This window comes from Truncatella angustata (genome assembly GCF_020726525.1).
Source record: "Truncatella angustata strain MPI-SDFR-AT-0073 chromosome Unknown BKA67scaffold_7, whole genome shotgun sequence".
Lineage (NCBI taxonomy): Eukaryota > Fungi > Ascomycota > Sordariomycetes > Amphisphaeriales > Sporocadaceae > Truncatella > Truncatella angustata.
Genome location: NW_025763387.1, coordinates 757,256 through 781,568, shown reverse-complemented (window position 1 = coordinate 781,568; position 24,313 = coordinate 757,256). Strand labels below are relative to the sequence as shown.

The 24,313-nt window shown below is 50.4% G+C and overlaps 10 protein-coding genes across 10 annotated transcripts; 9 read left to right on the top strand and 1 right to left on the bottom strand.

Annotated features, from left to right (window-relative positions):
- Window positions 1-92: 92 nt before the first annotated feature.
- On the top strand, window positions 93-1,349 carry BKA67DRAFT_661441 (Alpha/Beta hydrolase protein; the record flags this gene model as incomplete). Its single annotated transcript, XM_046107810.1, has 1 exon — window positions 93-1,349. One exon carries the CDS (start codon window positions 93-95, stop codon window positions 1,347-1,349), a length of 1,257 nt encoding a protein of 418 aa, XP_045954976.1.
- A 1,944-nt stretch (window positions 1,350-3,293) lies between these two features.
- On the top strand, window positions 3,294-5,199 carry BKA67DRAFT_364715 (14-3-3 domain-containing protein). The gene is made up of 5 exons (XM_046096447.1): window positions 3,294-3,572; window positions 3,830-3,837; window positions 3,906-4,259; window positions 4,353-4,440; window positions 4,514-5,199. The coding sequence occupies exons 1-5, from the start codon at window positions 3,561-3,563 to the stop codon at window positions 4,868-4,870; spliced, it is 819 nt and encodes a 272-aa protein (XP_045954975.1). The 5' UTR covers window positions 3,294-3,560; the 3' UTR covers window positions 4,871-5,199.
- On the top strand, window positions 4,583-5,542 carry BKA67DRAFT_574893 (uncharacterized protein). Its single transcript, XM_046103457.1, has one exon. It carries the CDS (start codon window positions 5,083-5,085, stop codon window positions 5,389-5,391), a length of 309 nt encoding a protein of 102 aa, XP_045954974.1. The 5' UTR covers window positions 4,583-5,082; the 3' UTR covers window positions 5,392-5,542.
- Window positions 5,543-6,610: 1,068 nt separating this feature from the next.
- BKA67DRAFT_364711 (uncharacterized protein) lies at window positions 6,611-7,225 on the top strand. The gene has a single exon (XM_046096446.1). It carries the CDS (start codon window positions 6,780-6,782, stop codon window positions 7,170-7,172), a length of 393 nt encoding a protein of 130 aa, XP_045954973.1. The 5' UTR covers window positions 6,611-6,779; the 3' UTR covers window positions 7,173-7,225.
- Window positions 7,226-7,271: 46 nt separating this feature from the next.
- Window positions 7,272-8,483, top strand: BKA67DRAFT_574888 (uncharacterized protein). Its single transcript, XM_046103456.1, has one exon. The coding sequence runs from the start codon at window positions 7,521-7,523 to the stop codon at window positions 8,307-8,309; it is 789 nt and encodes a 262-aa protein (XP_045954972.1). The 5' UTR covers window positions 7,272-7,520; the 3' UTR covers window positions 8,310-8,483.
- Window positions 8,484-8,998: 515 nt separating this feature from the next.
- BKA67DRAFT_522431 (SacI homology domain-containing protein) lies at window positions 8,999-13,217 on the bottom strand (the record flags this gene model as incomplete). The annotated part of the gene is made up of 5 exons (XM_046098375.1): window positions 8,999-10,423; window positions 10,471-10,580; window positions 10,630-11,168; window positions 11,222-12,511; window positions 12,583-13,217. The coding sequence occupies 5 exons, from the start codon at window positions 13,215-13,217 to the stop codon at window positions 8,999-9,001; spliced, it is 3,999 nt and encodes a 1,332-aa protein (XP_045954971.1).
- A 1,186-nt stretch (window positions 13,218-14,403) lies between these two features.
- Window positions 14,404-17,546, top strand: BKA67DRAFT_574882 (pre-mRNA-processing factor 39). Its single transcript, XM_046103455.1, has 5 exons — window positions 14,404-14,893; window positions 14,993-15,208; window positions 15,263-15,366; window positions 15,757-16,962; window positions 17,022-17,546. Exons 1-5 carry the CDS (start codon window positions 14,825-14,827, stop codon window positions 17,188-17,190), a joined length of 1,764 nt encoding a protein of 587 aa, XP_045954970.1. The 5' UTR covers window positions 14,404-14,824; the 3' UTR covers window positions 17,191-17,546.
- Window positions 17,547-18,606: 1,060 nt separating this feature from the next.
- On the top strand, window positions 18,607-19,686 carry BKA67DRAFT_594052 (cytochrome c peroxidase mitochondrial precursor; the record flags this gene model as incomplete). The annotated part of the gene is made up of 1 exon (XM_046105013.1): window positions 18,607-19,686. One exon carries the CDS (start codon window positions 18,607-18,609, stop codon window positions 19,684-19,686), a length of 1,080 nt encoding a protein of 359 aa, XP_045954969.1.
- A 1,171-nt stretch (window positions 19,687-20,857) lies between these two features.
- On the top strand, window positions 20,858-21,763 carry BKA67DRAFT_538496 (uncharacterized protein; the record flags this gene model as incomplete). Its single annotated transcript, XM_046100476.1, has 1 exon — window positions 20,858-21,763. One exon carries the CDS (start codon window positions 20,858-20,860, stop codon window positions 21,761-21,763), a length of 906 nt encoding a protein of 301 aa, XP_045954968.1.
- A 715-nt stretch (window positions 21,764-22,478) lies between these two features.
- On the top strand, window positions 22,479-23,195 carry BKA67DRAFT_574876 (uncharacterized protein). Its single transcript, XM_046103454.1, has one exon. The coding sequence runs from the start codon at window positions 22,770-22,772 to the stop codon at window positions 22,938-22,940; it is 171 nt and encodes a 56-aa protein (XP_045954967.1). The 5' UTR covers window positions 22,479-22,769; the 3' UTR covers window positions 22,941-23,195.
- The last annotated feature ends 1,118 nt before the right edge of the window (window positions 23,196-24,313 follow it).

Sequence of the window (24,313 nt, the reverse complement as noted above, 5' to 3'; positions counted from 1 at the left end):
AAACCATCAAACACCACAGTATGGTATCTGTGTGTGTAGCGGTGCGCCGACACTGACATCATCGCCGCCTGTAATTTACAAGGATTCACGACATGATCCCGACCCTCTGTCTACTACTTTCGGTGTCGTTGCAGGCAGCGGGTGTCTTTACATCTCCGTCTCCTGCATTGACCCAACGGCCCCCGGAGGCGCAAAACGGTGGCTCGCCTGCTGGCATCTCGAACCGTTTCTTCGCATCGCTCGAACGTCTCGCTCGACTGGTCGACATTACCTACTGCGTCGGTACTACTGGGCTAGGCCGGCCTTTCGAATGCGTCTCGAGGTGCAAAGACTTCCCCACGTTGGACCTGGTCACGACATGGAACACCGGGGTCCTGATGAGCGATAGCTGCGGCTACATCGCCGTTGACCATGGCGCAAGATTGGGCGGCGGCGGCGGCGGCGGCAGAAGCAGCAGCGAGAAGCCGGGGCAGGAGAGGCAAGGAGCCATTATAGTCGCCTTTCGTGGCACCTACAGCATCACCAATACGGTTGTGGATCTGAGTACGATCCCCCAAGAATATGTGCCGTACCCTTCGCCAGAAGACGGTGGCGATAAGCCGCCAAAGGAACCAGAGCACAAGTGTGATAACTGTACCGTGCATATGGGCTTCCTAGCATCGTGGAAGATTGCCCGAGAGGATGTTCTACCTATTCTGAAGCCCCTGGTGTTACGGTATCCCGACTATCCTGTCTACCTCGTCGGCCATAGCCTTGGCGGTGCTGTGGCTGCCCTGGCCGCTCTGGAGATGAAGGTCATACTTGGTTGGGACAACGTTGTTATCACCACATTTGGCGAGCCGAGGGCTGGGAATGGCGGCTTTGTTCGTTACCTCGATGCGGTCTTCGACCTGAAGAACAACCAGACGGATCCCGAGGACTGGGCGTACCGAAGACTTACTCATGTGGACGACCCTGTTCCCTTGCTCCCGCTTCACGAATGGGGCTACAGATCGCACGCTGGCGAGCTCTATATCTCGAAACCTGACCTCGCACCATCACCAGAGGACATCTGGCCGTGTGCGGGTGACTACGACCCAAAGTGCATTGCAGGCTCCGATGGAGAAGATTTGAATCCTGCACACCACGACCCACTCTTTGGTGGTAAGGATATACAAGACGAGACTCACGTTGCAAAAAGATGGGGATTTCCGTCGAGGCTGAAGTTATGGCAGCTCTTTTTCGCGCATCGTGACTACTTTTGGCGCTTGGGCTTGTGCGTGCCTGGGGGTGACCCTTTTGATTGGGGCAGAGACAGATATCCCAACACCGGCGCTTCAAGGCATGACGGAACCGAGAGTGAGTTGTAAATATCACCATGGGCACAACGGTTTGTGTTGCCGTTTTTATGTGAGATACGAAGTCTGCGAGACCAGCGTTTAATGGCGTGGCGTTCAAGGTTGTATAGTGGCAATGAGTTCGAGTTTGATATCAGGATACAATGAGTACCAAGACGGAAAAAGGCGTTTGGGATCGCAACCGGGTTACTATTTAGTGTCTAATAAGTCCTTGAATCGAGGGCCTTTCGTTTTTCCCTCCCCTTGCTTCCATTCAGCGTTCGAGACTCGGTGAATCATGGCATCAATATCGTGAGAGAAACCGGTGCGGTACATCTTCCATCCCGAAATCTCTTGGCAGGCCGGAGCTCACACCCGCAGCTGGGTAACGCAACTCGCACATGCAGTCCTGCGAGTCTAATCAGACGCCGGCATGATATCTGCATGGGACGGCCCATCGGGCTTACGACGATGATCGCGGCCTGTGACTGGCGAAGATAGCCATTTGCCAGCACAGCCTCCGGCATGAACAACGCACATGCACCCACTTGATGCCACGCGATAAGGCTGGGGGGGGGGGGGGGGGGGGGCAGGTCAAATGAGGGGTACACTAGTCAAAGGGAAGGAACTTTGGGAGAAGTTCTTGTTTACTGTTTTGGGCGCCTTGGAGGAGATTGTTAGGAATTGAAGGTAAATTACGGGCTGGGCTCATTGATAGTAGATAGAAGGGGCCTGTAGCTGGAGGCCGTAAGGTCGTGCCATCTTCGGGGCTATGCATGAAATCTATGGGTGGTTTCCAGATCGTGAGTTTGTTGTTGTCTCACGTTACCGGAAATGGGGGAGGGGTTCAGGCTCAGCTTATTTTGTGATTATTATGATTGTTATTATTTCCTTTGGCCTAGCTCCAGGCAGAAAATACTGCAACAGGCCGATTTGGGGCTGAGTGCCTCCCCAACTGAAGACTTGGGACAACTGCTGGGCTTCTGACCTCGAAAAACGAGGTTGTTCAGGTCGAGGCATGATCAATATGTCGAATAGGAGCTTCTAGACCCTGACGAGAAAAGGGATCTTGGTTCAAGGGTTGAGGGTCTGTTGATCCTAAAGGTAACTTAACGGAGTACTAGCTTCAAGGTCATACCGAATGCGTCTGGACGGTGAGCCGGCTTGGCTGATTCAAGGTCCACAACGCGTTGAATTAGCAGCCTGAGAAGACGCCAACTGCGGGGAGCTTCCATTCTGATTTTCAATGGAAGCCTTCAGAAGTTCCGGAGGCCATGGTCGTCCAGGTCGTCCTTGCGAGAGTCGGATCAGAGGATATCAAGGTGTTGTTGCTCACAGTAGTGGCGTGATGGCTAGGGTCTGACGTAGAACACCAAGACGGAGGGCTTCGGCTATCAATGAAAGTCCGAAAGGTTGTCAAAGTAAACAAAAACGGTCACCTTGTCTCCAGGCAGGTCATGAGATGCAGGCAGACCAGGTGCTGTTTGTTGATCCAATTTCAGGGATCAATAAAAATAAGATAAGACCCTGAAATTTGGACAGGAAAGTATGTACATAGCCTGGCTGTCCCGGGTTGCTTTTCAGCCTTTCAACGCCAGTGGTTATCGGGGAAAGGAAGGGGGAAGGGGACAGAAAAATAGAAAAACAAGGAGTAAACAAAGTTACAAAGGTACAAACCTTGAGGCGTACTTGCTTTCATATTACTTGGTACCAATGTAATAATGCTCTGCTCTGTGCTTTTGTCCTATTCTCGCTTAATTTGAACGGGGCTGTGACTGCCAGTCAATCAATTGAATGCCTTTGATGATTTGCCCCGTTTCTTCTCAATTGCTGCCCCGCTGCCCATTTGACATACATTTGCCTGAGGAGCCTGAGCAAGTGGCCCGGATTCATTGGAAGTCAAGGCCCCCGAGACCTCAACCCCCTCAGGGCTCTCAATAGTGAAGTGGGAAGAAAAAAAAAAGCCTGTGCTTCTTTCGTTTTGGTTTTGGCGTGCCTCTTCCTATTGAGTCCGAGTCCAAGTCTCAGTCCCACTCCCACTCTCAGTGCCCAGTGCCAGTAAGAGTCTTGAACCCCCGTCGCCGACTTTGTTCTTCCTTGTGAACGACAACCCATCACAACATTCAGTAAATAATATCTTCCTCACCCTCCACGCGATCTCTTCGTTTACTTTGACGATCCGATCCCGACTGTAACCTTACACACCCCCAACCTTTTTCTTCACCCACCACAACATCAAACAAGATGGCTACTGAGGTACGTTCACGTCCACGTCTTCACCCATGAAATGAATGACCTTGATCCACGCCGCCCTGCGTCTGCGTCGGCGACCGTCCCCTTTTGTCGGCGATTATCCCTTCCTCCAGGTCCTGATGCTGTCCCCATCCCCAGCCCCAAGACGGCTCGGATCACATCGGCGGGGTCTAGCCTTGCTCATCACGAACTGCTTCTCCTTCTGCCAAACTGATTCAACTGCGTTTTGGTCCGAATGCTAACATCATGTCTTTATCTAGCGCGAAAGGTTTGACCACCCTAGAACCCCCAAAATACGCTCGCATGTGACCTGATTCTGACTTTTCCCCTCAACAGCAAGACTTTCCTCGCCCGTCTCTGCGAGCAGGCTGAGCGTTACGATGAGATGGTCACCTACATGAAGGAGGTCGCCCACCTTGACGGCGAGCTCTCCGTGGACGAGCGCAACCTCCTCTCCGTCGCCTACAAGAACGTCGTCGGTACACGACGTGCTTCTTGGCGCATCATCTCCTCCATTGAGCAAAAGGAGGAGTCCAAGGGTTCCGACAAGCACGTCTCTACCATCCGCGAGTACCGCCAGAAGATCGAGCTCGAGCTCGAGAAGGTTTGCCAGGATGTTCTTGACGTCTTGGACGAGAGCTTGATCCCCAAGGCTATCACTGGCGAGTCCAAGGTCTTCTACCACAAGATGTAAGCCCCCTCTTCCAGATTCATTTATTCCCCCTCGCAATAAAGTCCACAGGTTCCTGGACAGATGACTGACTATTTTCTGCTCTTCAATAGGAAGGGTGACTACCACCGATACCTGGCCGAGTTCGCTTCCGGCGAGAAGCGTAAGGTTGCTGCTACTGCCGCACACGAGGCCTACAAGGTAAGCAGCCCCTAAATAGCCCTAGCAAGTTGTTCGGATCATGCAGTGCTAATCTCGGTCTCCCCCCGTACAGAGCGCAACCGACGTTGCCCAGACTGAGTTGACCCCCACTCACCCCATCCGTCTCGGTCTTGCCTTGAACTTCTCCGTCTTCTACTACGAGATCCTCAACTCGCCCGACCGTGCTTGCCACTTGGCCAAGCAGGCGTTCGATGATGCTATCGCTGAGCTCGACTCCCTGTCCGAGGAGTCGTACCGTGACAGCACTCTGATCATGCAGCTTCTCCGTGACAACTTGACCCTCTGGACCTCGTCCGATAACGCCGAGGGCGAGGCCGCCGCCGCCGACGCTCCCAAGGAGGACAAGCCCGCCGCCGAGGAGGAGAAGAAGGCTGAGGAGGCCCCCGCCGCCGCCCCTGCTGAGTCCTAAGCGATTCGCAAACCTCAAAAACGCCTCCTCCAACCGTCTCTGGCCCGTTGACACATGTGTACGCGGATTATTTTGAGGGCGGACTCGCGTCGATACCCGGGGGAAACGGTTTTGCAGCTTGTGGGATCGGTCATGGATGGTACATTGGAGTTGGCTTTGATGATAGGGCTGGAAGATGCAGGCCATGATTCCCTGGTCGTTTCTTTCGAGGCATGAGTCGGCAGAGGCTGCGCATAGTTCGTCAGTCCTTCTGCTTGGCAATAGCTCTCAGCACGACACAAGGTCTCGTGTTTTCCCTAAGCCTCTGGCTAGTCTGGCAGGCTCTCATGAAAATGGTGGCTCGAGGTTCCTCTCGATGGTCAATATGGATTTTCTTTCCCCTTACAGTGTTTTCCTTGTCATGTTTTGTCTTTGGTCTCACGATCCCCCCGATGTTTGTTTTCATTGACAACCCTCAACCGCGTACGTGGAATGGACATCTTGCTCGATATGGTATTCTCGCGCACATCAGAAGAGACTGACAAGATTAACGATGCCCATTCCCCCACTGGTATGGTATCTGCAGTTGCATCCCAAGTCCGAACATTGAATATGCGATACCTGCATTGCCGTCTTGCAGATCTATTGGCTATGGCCTCCAGTTCCACAGAATAAACAAAAACTCTTCAGTAATCCATATGTCTGCTGCGTTCATGCGTGATTTCGCCATTTCCAGCGTGCTCTTATCTCTATCTTGCCTTGGAGCAGGACCATTAATACTACCGAGACAGAACATTGCACACTGAAAATTGGATATTATTGTGTAACAGAGGATAACATGTTGGTCAATAGCTTTCATACTATCACAGCAGCAACAGACCAGAGCTCATTACTACACTGGCTACCGTGAATAGAGCACCATACAGCCTGGCCCAATTCATAGCACGATAAACCATTGCCTTCATCGTTGAAACTTGCACCCAGTGGTAGATTGCACCATGTCCAGTAAAAGCCATAATATATTTGTGCGTAAGAAAGTGGCATAGCTACATGTTGCTGCTTCCGAAGCTCTGAACCAATTCCTGGAAGGCGATATACTTGTCCCAGCCTGCGGAAGGCGCTCTGCTACTACTAATTACCGGCTTCTGGGACGACAGGAAAATCGTACCAGCCCGAGGAGGGTCTTGCCATGATACCGTTGAGAATTGTATAATGGCATGGCTAGAGGAAATAACGACGTGCAGTCGTGACAAAACAAGTCAGTCAACTTCATACATCGTCAGATTGCTAACCACGCAAATCAAAACAACAGGAGGAAAGTTTGGGCTCGAAAAATAAGAGAAGAGCATTCAATTGCAATGTGCCCTCCACTCGACGACTGTTGTATTTACGGCTGAGACTGGTTTCTGGACTCGGTCACAAAACGTACACTGACACCGGTCGAACACCTCTTGTGCCTTCTTTGTGACCATCGATATCGGCAAATAGGCGTTCTTGCTCTCGTTAACCATACGGACCTTCTGAGAACCGCAAACTGATATATTTCCCATGCTGTCATTCTCATGTCATGCCACTAGGAGCATTTGCTCCATAATAGAGTCAAGGCCCTCAGGTTTTCCATCGTTGGTCACCTGTGATTTCCACTCAAGGACAATAAAGGCTTGCGGCTGCTCTATCTCTCCCGTTCGCACCTTCTATGCACCAGACCGATGAGCCGCCTGCCTCTCATGGCGTAAGCTCGATTTGTTCTTAACATTCTTTCCAGTCAACCCTCGAAAACTTCCAATCTTCCTCTCTACAAAACTCTCTTGGCATCAGTTCAACCACCGTATCCATTGTTTAACACTTTTTGGTGCATAGTATCTCTCTTATTCGCACAACGACACATACCCTCCTTCAAGCCGCACCAACTCAATACGCGTTCTTCACAATGAAGTCTTCCATCAAGCTCTTTGCCGCTACGGCCATTGTATCCTACACCGGCTTGGTTGCTGCCGCCCCGACAAACAACTCAAGTCTAGCGATCCGCGATTACCCTCCTCAGTTCATGGTTTGGAAACTCCAACACAGTATCGACTCAAACGACCGCCGTTATGTTTTCTGGGATACCTGGAACCCAATGCCGTCTTGCGACCAACTCTTAACACATCAGAGCTTCCAAGTGAGCGAGAGCAACGACGTGAGCAAGACGCGTGGAGTCAGAGTGAAAGGCAGTGATTCAACACCCAAAGAGATTGAGTACAATATTGGTTCACCTTACGGCCATAACAGTAAGTTCATTTCTATGTCTATTGAACATAATTCTGCTGATATCATCACATAGCTTACTATCTGGATCGTGAGGGCTCCATTTACGATGTCAACAACAACGATATCGGCCGCTGCACAAGTGCTTGGAACTTCTTTAATTCATCAGATTGTACTGGTAGCGATGGATCGACGAAGTTTTGGGCGGTCCTCCAGTGTGTCCACAGATGAACAATATGGGCGTGAGACACTAAAGTACCTATTCTCTTGAATGATCATAAGGTTCGGTACTTGTCAAGGCCGTTTTCTGTTGATGGTTATGGGTTACCATGGTCCGCTTCATAGCAGAACGAGATAAATTAATACAAGTAGAATTACCATTACATGCTGTGACAACGGTGATTCAAGTTGGCAGCTCGTGCTCATGGTTTCTGGAAGTGCCCCGATCACAATCACTTCCTTAAAGCCTGCGCGTTCATCAACTTCTGTGCTCTTCGTAGCCTTGCAGCTGTATCGTCTACTCTCAGCTTTAGTCTGCCTTTTCCTCTGGCGCTATCGCTCAGTTCACCCATCGAAGATCCTGACGCCTCGTCATCCGCCTCATCTTGGCGGTACACTAAATAAATCCGGATCAGTGACTGCTTCTCAAAGGCGATTTGAAGTTGGTTCGCAAATTGTTGCAAAATGGTCAGAGAGAGATAAACCCCAGTGGCTTCTGACAAACAAAATGTGGCCCAAAGACATGCAGAACAGGTATGTGAGAAAGAACGGTCCTCTAGGCAGGATCTGCTTACTCTGTGTCCCACCATCCTCGGCCACCCTAAGCGGCCTGAACGACTCCCGAGACCCAGCAGCACTGTCGGTCAGGGAGTCCGAGACGGCACCTTTGGCGGCCGAGCGCCGGATAAAGAACCGTCGGAACACGGAATTGCTCTTCTTCTGCTGTTGCTGCTGCTGCTGCCGCCCCCCTGCCCCAGATGCGGATGACGCGCCGGACCCCCCGCGGCTGCGGCTCTGCTCCAGCGTCTCTCCCGGCCGGCTGCACCTCGAGCACGCCGCCGCCGCCGACCTGCTGGTCCGGTGCAGCTCCAGGCGCTCCGAGCAAGCGCAGACCACGTCCGCGGGGTCGACCTCCGAGCGCCAGCGGCTGACGCGCGCGTGCTTGGCGTCCGGCAGCAGGGCCTGGAGAAGTGGGTCCCGGGGTCGCGGCTGAGGTGAATGGTTGTCGTCGTGGTGGTTGTTGTTGTTGATCGACGTGGCTGGTGTTTGTTCTTCTGCTTGTTGTTGTTCCGACATGGCGTTTGGCTGAAAAGAGTTTATTTATTTTTATTTTTAATCTACATCTTACTTCTCTATAGACGACACAAATCGCTGAGAACGAAAAATGATAAAAATAAATAAAAAAGTCGAGTCCGCCGGCGCTGCCTTGCGCAGCGCTCCTTTAGTGGGGAATTTGCGTCGAGGGCGATTTTTTAGGTTCGAGATGTGTGATAAGTGTAGGAGGGGGCTTTGTTTTGACTAGTTTACGACATACGACCGTGCCAAAGTACGGAATGGGCCCTTTATATGTACTTCTGGTGTCTAGGTACTGTATAGCATTGTGTTGAATTGAACCCATGTCGCCAAAAATGAGGGAGGGTGGGCAGAAGGGACCGACCATATCGGGAGCGAAATCATGACGAGAGTGTCGTCACAAACTGCATCATGGGGGTATTAGGTACACTTCCACACATTAAATATGCATTTGCTCTCAGCTCCTCCGACCTGGTATCATTCGTCTCTCATAAAAGTACCTTTCTAGGCTGTTATGTAAATTTCAAAAGTGCAGCTTGCCCTAGACTAACATCAATATTGACGTATGGATTCGAAATCAAGCCTCATCCTCATCTAACATGCCATGCTCTAACTAGGTCGTAATGTCTCCCAGCCGTTCACTGCCCGTGTAGGCTCGTCGTCTCCCAGAAGATCTACCATCACCGGTTTCCTTACTGGTTTCGGGGGTGGAGTTGGATGGGACGTAGGTGATGTGTGCTGTTGCTGCTGTTGTGGCCGTGTGGGCAGCGCCGGCTTCCGTTCCCCTAGTCCGGGCAGGCTCACTCCGCCACTGGGTGTTTGTGACCTCCCTCCTTGTCCGGAATTGGGTGGAAAAGTGCCGACCCGCTTTGGGTGCGTGACTGGGGGTGAAGGCTTATGCATTCCTCCCGTTAGCTTTGCGGAACCATTCTGCTCAAGTTTTGAGGTTAAGCTTTGAATATTAGTCGAAGCTCGTCTTGGTAGACCTGGCCGGAAACTGGAGTCTTCAAATTGACTATCGCCGTGGAGGGAAGGACTCGTAAGAGGTGATGTAGAGACTAGATGTGCTGGCTTCTTCGCCACAGGTGGTGGCGCTTTCGATTTGCTGGATGTACCTGATGCCTGTGATGTCACTGACAGGCGCCTGGCCTCTAGCGGAGGCGGCACCGGCTTCCGAGCATTTACTGGGATAGCCCTCGGTGTCGTTTGCGCTGTAGGCGTTCCGGTTTGGCGGCGGGGAGGTGGAGGTGGAGGTGCTTCTTCTCTTCGGAAAGACTGACCAGCAATCGGCTCATCCATCAAATTGATCCGGCCGACCTTAGCAGGTAAGTTTCCGGGCTCAAATGGTGGTGGCAGCTTCCTAGGCGTAGTACTGGATGCAGACGTAGAGAGGAGAGTAGAGTGGTTGATATGTTCGTAGGGCGAGCTAGACATGCTCGAGAATGATCCCAATCTGGAACTTGCTCGTGGCACAGCGACCCAGTCTGGCTCGTCTGTCGGGGTGAAGGGATTGGCGGGTCGATTCGGATTAAGTATGACAGTTGAGTTGCCGTTGGCGGGTTTTGGTGGTGATACGCCCGATTTAGCCATCTTTCCGTGCTCAAGCCACCATCGTTGACGATCTGAGCTAGCAGGAGGCAAGCCTGGCTCGATCGCATCATACCCAATCAAGTCCTCTTCATCGGAGTCGTCTAGATCTAAAGCCGCACCGCCCTCACCAAGTTCCGCTTTGCGGCGCTCGTAAAGCTCATGACTAATGTTTTCACGCAAGGCCTCATCAATAATACTGATGATACACTGAAACGTCGCATAGACGGGGCGATGATCGGAGAATTTTAATGGGGCGGAATCGTAGGACAGTTGTCTTATGTTGGTGCCTTTCCGTAATATTCGATCTGTCCAAGCAGGAATACGTGCTTTCTCGGAGGTGTCATACCTGTCGGTACCAATGTCGAACTTGTATGTAGGCATGAACGTAATCCTAGCTTCAGAATAGAATGGGAAAGCAAGACCAGCGACCATTTGAAGATTGAGCTGTGCCCTATTAGCAAAGTCAATTTGTTGAGGAGGAGTGATCTAACCTGATCGTTCTCGTAGAGCTTTCCAAGATCTTTCTTTTGCACGAGATCCGTCGCTCTTTCATGGCTCAGTCCTATCCGATAGTTGAAATCGCCCATCCAAATAACAGTATCTAATCATGTCAGCATGACGAATCTTACACATACATAGACTCGACGTACCATGATCGTCGATACCCCTATTTCGCTGGAAGCGGAGGCCATGATGGATGGTAGCGTAATCCTTATTTCTTTCCTCATAGTTTGCGAAACCTGCTGCCAAATGTGCCGTAACAAAACACAGCTGAGTGTTTGCGTACTCCATACGAATCGCCACGGCGCCTTTGTTTCCAGCGATGCCGGACATTCCCGTTTTCTTGACACTGCCTTCAACATTCTTGATTTTCGGCAATACGGAGGATTTGACAAAGATGCACAACGCCGCACCCACAAGCTGACCACTTCGAAGGAGGACGTACTTGTCGCCACCTATCTGTTTGGAGCGCTCATTGAGACACCGTTTGATAGCTCGCTCCCACTCTTGCTTTCGTGTTGGGTCACTGTTCATGATCTGTTGGGCGCTCAACTCGACAATCTCTTGAAAGCCAACTGCAACTATCTCAGGTTGTGTCGCCCTACCAAGGATGGCTGGGTACAACCAAGGAGATAAGTCCTCGTTGATACCACTAGTTTTGCCGTTGAGATTGAACGTACCAACCCACCTTAACTTTCATTAGTTTGGGCTGATCAGGTGCAGGCTGTTGGTTTTACTCACATGTTGATAGTTTCGGTTGAGGAATATTCAACATTTCGTTTTGACAGCTCGCTAGAAATATAATCGGTTATGGGATCGAACAGATGTACAGGAGATTGCCCCACCAATCTTCCTAAGAGCAGATCAATCGTATTTTGCCTCGCCTTGTCAGCGAAGTTGTTTATGTATAATCTGGTAGCACTTTTTCGGGCATCTGCAAAAGCTCCTGCCAGAGACATCTTCCCATGCCTTGTAAAGGATGACTTGAGCGCACCAGTTCCGGCATAAATTCTGGACAGTGCATCGCCGTTATCTGCCCATAGAGTCGAGTGTCTCATCCAGAAATCGGATGCTGCGTATTCAGCACGATGCGTCAAAAAAGCTTCAACTGCCAGTTGCGAAATGATCGACTGGATAAGGTTCGTTCTATCCAAACAATCTAGACAGTTTGTCCGGAAGACTCCTTCTTGCTGGAGAACTACAACCATTCGACTGCCCGGTCTGTGTTCTAGTGTCGTGTCTGTAGAATCGTCCACGGCTTCGGCCAGGTAATAAGCGAACCCATCAGCAGAGTGTTCAATGTATCTCTTGATATCCTTTGCTGCTTCATATCCAAGACTCTTCGTTTCTGCGTGGAAGTCGTAATCGGTTTCACGCAATAGGGCATGATCTTGCAACCGCTTCTCGCCCTGGCCCACAAGGGAGCAGTGCTGGACACCGTAGTGATACTGTTGCGTAAGTTCCACTTCGCCCGGCTTAGTGGCGCTCAATAGGTTGACAATATGCACAGCACCATAAGAATGCTCCAACTCCTCGAAATGCTTATTGAAAGCTGGTTGTGTACCGTCTGCGGACCGTGTGACAGTAATCTTCTGCTGCCCTGGAATGAGACCGGCAGATTGCTCCCAGAAAACTGGAACAGACCCACGGACTTGAGCATACGAGAAGAGGACGCCAGATGGACTCCAGTAAATCGTCTCGGTTTCCACGAAATTGGCTACGTTACCATCGTCGTCAATGCCGCGGCTGTTGAACCGGGTGCCGGCTCTTCTACAAGATAGGCGTGATATCACTGTAAGAAGTGACGGTAGGCCGGATCTCGCAGCTCTCATTGGTGCCGCTGCTTGGGGTATGTTCAGCGTCGAACAAAACCCACGAATCGCCGAGGTCAAGAACCGTGATGCGTCAAGAGACTCTCTCTCGTGCACCAATAGACGAGATCTGAACTGGACCAAGGGACTAATCATGAAGGAGTTCCAAAGAAAGGAGTCGTCAAAGTTGTCAATATCGAAGGTATCCGAGTCGACAGGCCTATATGACGGTCAGATACGTGCTGAAACTATCTATGTCTAGTCTAGTCGCTTGGAAAGGAATCGACAAACCTGTCTTGGAGACGATTCGTCAAGTCGAAATCAGTGCTGAAGTAGAAACTCCCATTGCTTAACAGCTTTTGCAGCTCATGGTATGGATATTCTATTTCGCCTTCTCTCCGGTTCAACGTTTGGCCATACGTCGAGGCAGAGTCAGAGTAGTCATCCCAAGGATTTGCAGAATAGACGTTGTCGTACTCGGGGCTGTTCAAGCAGAAGAAATCAACATTTGCGATTCGCTCAACAGTCTCTCCCGGGCGGACTGAGGCCACCCGGGTCGCTTGGGTAATGACGGAAATGAAGACATCTTGGTTGATGGATATGAGACCCAAAGTTCCGTATATTGGTCGAGGAGTCAGGGACCGAAAGTCTTTCAGTAGGTCGTCGGTTACATGGGTGAACTCTACCATGCATTTGGAGACCAGATTCTCGTCTCCATTTCGTGCTCGCGCCGGCGGGAGGGAAGTAAGAGACCCATCTGCGACTGGGTCATTCGCGGTAGGGCTGTAGCGGAATATAAGGGCATGCGAAGAAGAAGCAATGGCGATGGCTCGGTGAGGATATTCGCGGATCAGGAGCCGGCTCGTTTTCTCTGTTCCAGCTCCGACGGGCTGGTCGCGATCAGCCGCGCGAGGGTATTCGTCCATGCTGGTCTACAGCGCTATGAGCATTTCGTCGTTTACAGGGCATGCTCAAGCTTCCGGCCGTTTTGTGTTGCCTCGTAAAACAAAACACATTTCTCTTGCTTCCAACGAAACGAAACGTAGCCCGTAAGCGCCAACTCGTCTACAAGTGAAGTTAGAGGTCCCAACGTCACTAGTGGGGCCCCCCGGGGCGCCAACATGCGGCTGAAGTGTGCTGCAGGTCGCAAACGGCCCCTGTAAATGTAAATACTGCGCTAACGTTAGTGGGTCGACATGTAACTTATGAACCTCACTGGCAGAACAACACCGAAGCAACTTAGCAAGCATGACAAACGGATAGCGATTCACACACAAGAGCTGGCAAGATTATTATCATGTTCAACTTGAATGTCTAATTTTCTATTGTGTCGGCTGCAGTTTTCCCCTCAGGAGACCACGTACACATTACTCATTGGTAGTCAGTCTGTGGGCAACTATTACTCTCTCTCTCTCTCTCTTCGTCTGTGTTCAGAGCCCCCTCTCAAGGTGTTCCGCAATACACAGACGTCTATCAACGACGGCAATGATCATCGACAGTATAACAGGCTTCAGATAGGTGTCAGTTGAACTCATTTGAGCGATCAAACTCTCGTTCTCTTCCTATATGTATCTGCGAGCGAATTGGAAGTTCGCTGCAGTGATCATCATAAGCCAACTGTGAGATTCGCAGTTTTGTTGTGGTATGGGCAGTCCAGATGGAAAATCCTCACTTGAGGTTGATTCTAAGGGGGCTAAATAGCCATGAGTGGCATGGCCATGAGGGAGTTAAACATATCAAGACAAGCAGAGGCGCATGTCACGTTGTCGTCGTTGATGGTCGTGGTCCGATCCGATTCAGTGACCTATCACAACCTTTGCCCACGACCATGGACCTCAGTATTGTGAGGTGTAGTAGAGCACGGGTGATAGGGCGCAGAGAGCAAAGCCAAGGCACCAAGATACGAACGTAGTCCGTCAGACCACGATCGCATCATTTGTGTTCTCCCGTCTGAGACGTAAGGGAACCCGAGTCGACTCAGAAAGTTGAGTAGTTAGGTGGAAGAGTTTGTCAAGGCCATGAGAGTCCACATGCAGAAATTTGAAGTGTAGTGGGAAATAGAGCATGGGCCACTAGACTAAATCCGATATGGCTACTGTGGAGACAGACACGTGATAGCAAGCAGACGTCCTCCAGAATTGGCCAATGCGGGCTGCACTTGACTTGCACTGGCGCTGGAAAGCAATCGATAATAAGCCAGGCCGAGCTTTCTCATCCGATCTGCTCAAGATCCTCCGAGACTTGGCAAATTGAAATTCAGTCGCGCCGCTTGACCAGCCTTTCAACTGAATTGCGAGAATCACCGCAACCTCAAGCCCGCTGTTACCGTCATCTTTCCGCGTCCGCCACCGATTACATTCACTTATCGGCCACCATATCAAAAAACTTCTGCATCCGCGCACTCCTCCAGCTCCCCAGCACTTCTCCTCCCCAGCCTCGTCGTACCGCAACCCTCGACAATATCACCACCGTCATCCATCCCAATATCCAGCGCTTCTTGTTATCTATTCGCCCCCAGAGAACCTCGGACATCATGGCGGACTTCTCCCACTACGGCGCCGACGACGATAACGTCGAAATCAAGTCGCTGGCTGCCGAAGTTGTACGTATTACTGAGAAATCTCCCCCACGAGGCTGTGAGCTTGCAGTAGCGCTCCGGCCAAATTTTTATCCCCAACACAATCTAATTGCTTGCTCACAGGAAGCCGATACCGATAGTTTCGAGGCATGGGAAAAGCTCATTCGTGCTTGTGAGGCTCAGGAAGGAGGACTGAACCGAAACTCCAGCCCTCAGGCTCTTTCCACCCTACGCGATGCCTACGACAGATTCCTCCTCAAGTTTCCTCTGCTATTTGGCTACTGGAAGAAGTATGCCGATCTCGAGTTCAACATCTCCGGCCCCGAGTCGGCCGAAATGGTATGGCCCCTTTTCGCCGACCCCTGAGCAAGAAACCCAGCTGACCGAGCACAGATCTATGAGCGCGGTTGCGCCAGCATCACAAACTGTGTGGATCTGTGGGCATCTTATTGTTCGTTCAAAATGGAAACAACCCACAATCCGCTCTTGGTGAGAGAGTAAGTAGAGACGGAGGCTTTCCTTCCCCTTTAACCAGAACACCGAACAGTTTCACGCACGAGACAAGACACCTTATGGCCGTTGACCTTCATGGTTCATTTCTGAACGGGACATCACAAGGTCTTTGACGGTGAGAAACGCCAACAGAATATTTCCAATGTTGGGGCCTTTCTCACAAGACATTATCAGGCTCTGGTTTCCTTCAGTCATCTAAATGACATGCCGCCTTTGACGTCGCACTCTTCTTGGTCCACTTAGACACGTTCGGCTTGTTTTGGATTTGGCATCGCTGCTTACACAGACTGCCCCTTCCTGTATTTACGCTCCTTCCCCGACTCCTCCACACTCTTCCCGTACCCCTTACATGTGAAATACTAACTTCTGTCTAGGCTCTTTGAGCGCGCGGCAACATCCGTTGGTCTCGACTTCCTCGCCCACCCCTTTTGGGATAAGTACATCGAGTATGAAGAGAGACAGGAAGCTCATGACAAGATCTTCGCTATCCTGCAGCGAGTGATTCACATTCCCATGCACCAGTATGCTCGCTACTTCGAGCGTTTTCGACAACTTGCTCACAATCGACCCCTTGTTGAGCTGGTGCCATCAGATACTCTGGCACGTTTCCGCACTGAAGTCGAAGCTGAAAACGCAGCATATGGTGGAATGGCCAAGGCTGAACTCGAGTCGGAGCGGGACATTCGCGCCAAGATCGATACTCTGTATTACGAGACTTTCCGTCAGACCCAGGAGGAGACCACGAAGCGCTGGACCTACGAGTCTGGGATTAAGCGACCATACTTTCATGTTACGGAGCTTGAAAACGAGCAGATGGCCAACTGGCGCAAGTACCTTGACTTTGAGGAAGCTGAGGGTGACTTCGCTAGGATCACATTTCTCTACGAACGATGCATTGTCACGTGTGCGCTCTACGACGAATTCTGGTTTCGATATGCGCAGTGGATGTCTTCCCAGCCTGGAAAGGACGCCGAGGTACGCCATATCTACATGCGTGCTGCTGCGCTCTTTGTGCCGATTAGCAGACCCGGCATTAGACTTCAGTTCGCGTATTTTGAGGAATCGCAAGGTCGTGCGGATGTTGCACGAGACATCCACGAGTCCATCTTGATGCAACTCCCTGATTGTGTAGAGGCTATTGTCTCATGGGCCAACCTGCAGAGGCGTCAAAGCGGCCTCGATGCCGCTATCGAGGTCTACAAGACACAAATCGATGCTCCTCAAGTTGACATTTTCACAAAAGCTGTTCTTGTTACGCAATGGGCCTATCTTCTTTGGAAGATCAAGGGGTCTGTGGATGAAGCCAGAACAGTATTTGCCAAGAATGTACAATGGTATGCTGACAGCCGGCATTTTTGGCAAAAGTGGGTTGAATTCGAGTTGGAGCAGCCTACCAACGCGGATCTTGAAATCCAACACAGCGAGCGAATGAAGCGGATCTTCGATGACTTGCGTGTAAAGAGCCGCATCTCCTCTGCTGCAAAGAAGAGTCTATACTTGACATACTTGACTTACCTTCAGGAAAGAGGTGGTAAGGATGCTATGAAGCAGTTCTTGACTGTACACAGGGAAATATATGGGTAAGCAATTAACTCGTAACAGCACTGCTTGACTATGCAGCTTACTAACAAGTTCACAGTCCTTCTTCGACCTCTATACTAAGCAAGCCAACTCTCAAGGAGAATGGCACGATGCGGGCACCTCTGGACGATGCTGCTCGACAGAGGGCCGAGACCACTTACCCAAGTTACTATGAGTTTATCGCCGAGCCAGACGAGACGGCCCAAGGCACCGCATCATTCAACTAAGGCGGCTGTGTCCTCGAACGACTCTGATCAACGAGTTTCGAATGTGGCTCTTCTTGAAATTGGCACTGCATCCACATGTGTATAGAGCGAGTCAATCTCGCAATCTTTCTGCTTCCCCTATGGGTCTGGAATTCTTAAGGTGGGGTCAAAAATGTATTCTAGCCCGGTAAGAGACGTCACTGGGACTGGAGTTAAAGGCGTGTAGTATATGGGCCGATGAGGACTGAAGTTGCACACGTATAACCATTTACTTGAGCATTTGGAGCTAATGTAAACGAAGCTCAATGTGCACATCGTATAGCTTAATAGTAGCTTATTTCAACACAAGATGCCACATCAAAACAGCAATACGGACGTTATCATCAAATAAGCCGTCGGGGCTGATAGTGTCACACTTGTCATTTGTGCATGTCATTGTAGAGAATCATCATGACTCGGGTGAGATCAGATCGCAGCAGACCGCGTAACATTTCTGCGTTTGAAACTGGTGGGGCCACTTCGTTTTAGCGTGAGCGTGCGCGCGGAAGAGCACGAGATTCCGATGGCGGCTCGGAACCTGGCGGAGACTCGATGCTTGGCTTGGATCTTGGGGGGGGGGGGCTCACTTTAGAATCTTTCCCCTGACTTGCCTGATGCTAAATCCATTTGCGCCCTTCCTTTCAAAATTGAAGGTGGCAACGTACAGTAGGATCAGACATTTTGGCTGTATAACAAGAATCACTCACATTGATAAACCATCATATTTTATTAACATTAGCAACAAATTCAAAAGCTCGGTGCAATGCCTAAAACAATTTCAAATCTGCTGCAATGAGGCTGACAATTCCGTTATTTCGCCTTGGTCTGTCGTGCTGGACATTCCAGTTCTAGTGCTTGGAATAGCAACCGAAAGACGGGTCAAATCTCGACCAACAGACGTGCGGCAATGGGGACCCCCCGATATGTTGATGTGGAATCATTGAGTCGGGTCAAGCCTCCGTGGAGCACACTGGAGTCTGGAGTTGCTGGAGCAAACTGGTGGATATCTCCTCTGTGGAGCGATTTTCGCCGCTTTTCTCTCAAAGATTCCCAATCGTTCACCTTGCGTCTGTAAGCAACAGCGGGTCTGACTAGGGGGTCTCAGGTCCCTGGATTGTCGTTAGCCAATCACGACCATCATATAATAAGTATTTCCCGTGAAGCCATGATAAGCCACGACTTTGTCCCTCTTGTTTCCCAGAAACATCCCTCATCTGCTTGGCTTGTAGAACACCATAGTCTCTTGGTGACATATTCTGATACCCTTCTTTGTCACTCATTCCAAAGGTATGCACAATTTCGCCCCTGTTTCGCCTCCTATAACACCGGCTATAGTCACCACATTGCTCCCACGTACGCTTTTGTCGCAAGATCCGAAGTTGACTCACTCTCCTACAGATGTCTGCCTCCACCATTTCCAGGCAATTTGCCCGCGCAGCTCTGCGCACCGGTGCCCGAAACACCTTTGCGACTTCGTCTCGCCAGGCTTTCCGTCAGAGCGGCCGCCGCTTCTACTCGTCAGAGCCTTCCAAGCAGTCCGGCTCGTCGGCGCTCATTTACATCGCTGGTGCCGCGGTCGCTGGAGGTGCTGGTTTCTATATTTACAACGCACAGAGCGGCTCAGCCACACCGAAAGTCTTCACCCCGACACAACAGGACTACCAAAAGGTGTACGACGAAGTTGCTGGCCGACTTGAGGAGAAGGACGACTACGATGATGGCAGTTACGGTCCCGTCCTCGTCCGTCTGGCATGGCACGCCTCCGGTACCTACGACAAGGAGACCAAGACTGGTGGTAGCAACGGTGCCACTATGAGATTCGCCCCCGAGGGCGACCACGGTGCCAACGCTGGTCTGAAGCACGCTCGAGACTTCCTTGAGCCTGTCAAGGAGAAGTTCCCCTGGATCACATACTCCGATTTATGGACTCTCGCCGGTGTCGCCGCCATCCAGGAGATGCAGGGTCCGGTCATCCCATGGAGGCCTGGCCGTGCTGATGGAGACGTCGCTGCTTGCACTCCTGACGGCCGTCTGCCCGATGCTTCCAAGGGCAGCAGCCATCTCCGTGACATTTTCTACCGCATGGGATTCAATGATCAGGAGATCGTTGCCCTTTCCGGTGCCCACGCTCTTGGCCGGTGCCACACAGACCGATCAGGTTTTGAGGGCCCCTGGACCTTCTCTCCCACCGTCTTGACCAACGACTACTTCACCCTTCTCCTGAGCGAGAAGTGGACCGTCCGCAAGTGGGACGGACCCAAACAGTTCCAGGACAAGGGCAAGACCTTGATGATGCTGCCCGCCGACGTTGCCCTTACTCAGGACAAGGCTTTGTTGCCCTACGTCAAGAAGTACGCCTCTGACAATGATGCCTTCTTCAAGGACTTCAGCGCCGTTATTGTCAAGCTCTTCGAACTCGGAGTTCCTGAAGAGCAATTTAAGGCCGAGCCGATCAGCTTCAAGTCCTCCCACGCATAAATTGCACGCACCTGGTGACAGGGCACAAATTCTGGAAAGCAAAGCAGAGAAGAGGAGAAAAGAGAGAAGAGATACCCCTTTAGAGATAGAAGGTCACAGAAGAAAGCGTGGCCATAGACCGTTGTCTAGACACCAGATGTTACACATCGCTACGCGAATAAGACTATAGAGAAGGTAGCTGCCCATATCAGACCCAATATGGATTTTCATGACAACATCATGAAATCGAGATCGTGTGTTTATGAAAGGGCTCAGGATTGAACCCCCAAAGTTCATCGAGTTGTTTGATGGCGTTTGTAAATCAAGATCGCATTTGACACTTACATAGTATGCCAGCTGTGATCATTAGTCAATTGTCACGACCCCAAGCCACCACAACAGGGCCCTGATCAACTTTAAATACTTCATACCGTTTTTCCCCGCACAACTGCTGCAATGAAACGATTGGTGCAGATCGCTTGAGGTTTAATCACACTCCCTTCTCTTGCCAATAATCTGCCGAAGGCCGCTTCCCTGGTCTGGGGGTTGTATTTCATGAGGCTCCCCCGCAGTCAGTCTAGGCTAGACTAGCATTGATTCCATCTATTTTGGGGTCTAATTATTGAAAATTGAATCCCTTGATTCTCATGTTGGACATGCTTGCGTTTTCTCTGAATCAAGTTGGAACACCAGGCACAGCTGTACAATCCTTATTCCTTCCACCTCGATAGAGAATTTCTTTTGGCCACAAGCAGTAATATAGCAGCATTGCTTGTAAAGTAATACATCTGACATCAATTCACGTGCCCTGCTGCGTAATTCGGGGCATTGTCAGACTGCATCACATTCGTATATATTTTCAAGATGGTTGTTTCTCCAGATTGTGGTAGTTGCAGTTGATGCAGCTAGACTAGCTTCAGGCTTTTGAGTCGTACCAGCTGTTACGCAAAGAAAGTATCCAACACTTAAGTGCAACTACAACCTTGAGATGCGAACCTAGAGGAAGCTGCATTCTTCACTTTGCGTCTGGATTGACGTCTCAAAATCATTTCCCAAAATTTTCATCGTCACCCATAATATTTGTTGTCAGCAATTCAGAGCAGCAGCAGCAAACACAAACCATCCATCATTTTCGGTGCCCATGTGTTTCACTCAGCTGCTAAGCTCTAAAGACACCCAGAATTTGGCAAAGATGCCGCGGCGACCACTAAATGGGCGTGCCTTGGCTCTCGCGGCTACGGCAAAGGAGACGCAAGATGCCCTTCCGAGTCTTGTCACGCAACTGCCACATCTTGAGCTCTCACAGTCCAAGAAGGTCAATCTGGAGGACCTCACTCCTCCCGATCCCGCCACTTGTCCCAGATACCACCTTCTGAGCAATCTCAACATGCCAGGCACACATATCAAGGTCCTTAACGCCGATACTCTTGAGGCAGCTATGCAGATGCGCCTGGGAGCTACCTCAGCCAACCCTGATAACAAGAACAGTACCCAGGCTACACACCCCAAAAACATGCGCGTCGCCGTCTTGAATCTGGCATCCGACAAAAACCCCGGTGGTGGCTGGCTCAGAGGTTCCGCAGCGCAGGAAGAGGCGCTCTGCTACCGAAGCTCGCTCAGTTTGTCTCTACAGAGGGGATACTACCCCTTCATGCCCTTCGACGGCGTTTATACCGGCGACGTCGTCATCGTTCGCTCTTCAATGGCAGAGGGACACGAGCTTCTCGTCCCCGGTGTTCCTGCCGCTGGGCTACCCGTGGTCAGCGTCATCAGTGTCGCGGGGATCCGCCACCCGATGATTTCCACAGATAAGCAAGCCTTCGCCGTGAAGAAGGATCGGAATTTGACCAAGGACAAGATGAGACTGGTACTCAGAATTGCGGCACACGAGCGCCATGAAATGTTGGTCCTGGGGGCAATCGGCTGTGGTGCGTTTAGGAACCCACCACGGGATGTGGCCAAGTGTTGGCTGGAGGTCCTGCAGGAGGATGAGTTCAAGGGCGGCTGGTGGAGAGATATCTGGTTCGCAATCTTTGATGTGAAGAACGAAGGTAACTTCCAGGTGTTTGAAGAGATCTTGGGCGGTCAGATCGTGTAGGTGGCCCCTTGGGGATGTTACTTGCAACAGCAGTCTTTGATCCTCGCCGTGTTTTGACTGCAATATATCATGGTGCGTGATCCTCCAAGAATCTCGGTGGGCGTACCTAGTATCAAAGCTATCGTCAAATACACCCTCCATTCACCCAGTAGCATTTAGCATGCTTTGTTTCTTCATTTTTATTGTTTAACGGCGAGACGAAAGCTGCAAAGCAGCCGATGCAACCTCTCTACATCATAAACGCGATACCAATTTTTTTGGCCTCAAGAGCTTGCCGCTCCAAAGCCCGTGGTCAGTACATCTCGATCCTCTATGCCTGAGGCGTACGCCGTTCATGTTACCATATCGTATCAGTGAAGCTCGCATATATTGAGACATTGGTCCAAGTGTTGATTAAAATTTATATAACCCCAAACCCCAAATTTTTGTTTCTTTACGTATAAATAAGTGTGTAAGTTTGTAGGGTGGGATAATAACTACTACACGTCCGAACTATGGGTCACGGCACCGAAGGCAAACACAGCTAATATGTGAGCCCAGAGATGGTTAAACAGCTTCTGGGCGACTTGTGGAATCGAGTGATATAGTATGGTGTGGGATAGTTGTTTCTCCGTGCTTGATTGGTTAAAGTGAGTGGAACAAAATAGCCTTTAACCGATATTCACTCATTTCGAGTGTGCAACCGGGAACATCTGTCCCACTCTTATCACCAATCCGATCAGCTATAAGAACCTCATCAAGAAGGGTTATACACATATTTTCTATGCTTGTCACCCGGATCTTCAGTGGGTTCTACACGACCACGAGCGCGAATACGGTCCCGCTACATCTTCTGCAAACTATTCTTCCACCATGTAATGCGCCAAGTCCTCGTCAGTCCTTGAGTTAGAACGTGTCTCAAACCCACAGTCTCGTAAGTCAGAGGTGATCGAAGGTTGATCGTGCTAGAAACGCTCCGTAGGTTGGGGCAGCAGTAACACGGATTAATCATTGGTTAGATCGCTTGATGCATTTTGCTGTAGCCTCAAGTGCCTCAGGTAGCTTCTATAAAACTCCGTTGTCACTCTCGTCCTTGCGCTGCTTTTGCTTTTGCTTCCGACCCGTGGCAAGACTGTGCTGGCTGAGATCAACATGTGCAGCTATATTCAGCGTACAATTGGCGTCCTTGAATTCATGAAAGCACGGAGTACCGGGGTCGGGTCGAGGGATCTTCACAGGCTCTTAAGATCTCGTTGTAAGATTACTCTCAAGGGAATCGTGATACTGTAGCCGCAAAGAATGTTCATGGATGTACACGCCGAAATGGTATTATTGACAAAATGTGTGTTTGTCGGCGTTACTGTGGAGAGAATGCAAGGGTTGTGGCACGACTGCATGACATGTAGTCGTGCAACTAGAAGTTTGTATGCAAGGTCTGTGATCCTCGCTGCTGTGCAGCGATATGATAGACAGCCTTCGACTGGTTCAGGGTTGATATGAACAGGTTCCGACCCCACTCACCGTAGACTGACTTAAATTTTTTAAATTTTTTTTTACAAATATCGCCAGCAGCGGAACCCAATGTAACGTGGGGTCATTTCGAAGAAACAGCCAGTTGTGGTTGACAGCAAGAATTTGAAACAAAACGAACTCTAGTAACGATGGCATGTGAGTGGTATGGTAACTTTCTGCCCGAAATTGGGCATTTTGTATGTGTTTCAGGCTACATTATTGCTTTTATGAAGACATGATCTAAGATATGTTGTACAGGCCATGACGTCTCTGAAGTTGTGTGATTCGTGTATACATGGTGGCCAGCAAGAATGTCTACCGTGATTAGTGGGAAAGAATAGGCAAGTACCTGATAAGCAGATGCTATTGAGCTATTCAATAAGGGGCAAAAATAAACGCCATTGTCGATCATGAGACCATAGTTGGATTTTTGAAGTGAGCTAGGCATAAGGTTGCAACGCTGCATGTAGCCTAAGGATGAATGTGTTATAAAGAAGAAAGTCGTCGAATGGTTGGTAAGGTATCGGATTTATATACTCACAATAGTAGCTGCTACCTACGCGCACAAAGTCTCAGGAGAATGGTTCGCTGATTGATGAACGAAACTCGAGATATTTTGCGTTGCTAGAGCTCTTGTTTACCGTGTGCTGGAAGTGAACAATGTTTATAGATGATGGCGTCATTGAGGTGCCGCTGTTTTGAGTTCATCTCGATCGTGGAAGAAGCAGTGTGAGAGCAGGACATGAAGGAATAACGCGTGGGAGAAAGAGCTAAGAAATCACAGGGTTTACCAAAAACAATGGGGTCAGCTTTTGGGGTCGATGCAGGAGACCGCCTGGCATGAATGGCCCCCAGACGGCAGGATGGTCGGCCTTCGTGTGACACGATTGTCATTCGTCTGATTTGGTCTTATAGCGGTGAATGCTGTACGGCTCGGTGGTCAAGGCTGTGCGGTTCGGTGCAACAAGCAGTGAAGTGGCGTGCCGGATAAGGCTGACAAACATTGAGGACTTCACTCCGTTGGATTAAAAACACCAGAATTGTTCAAGGTTAAGGTTG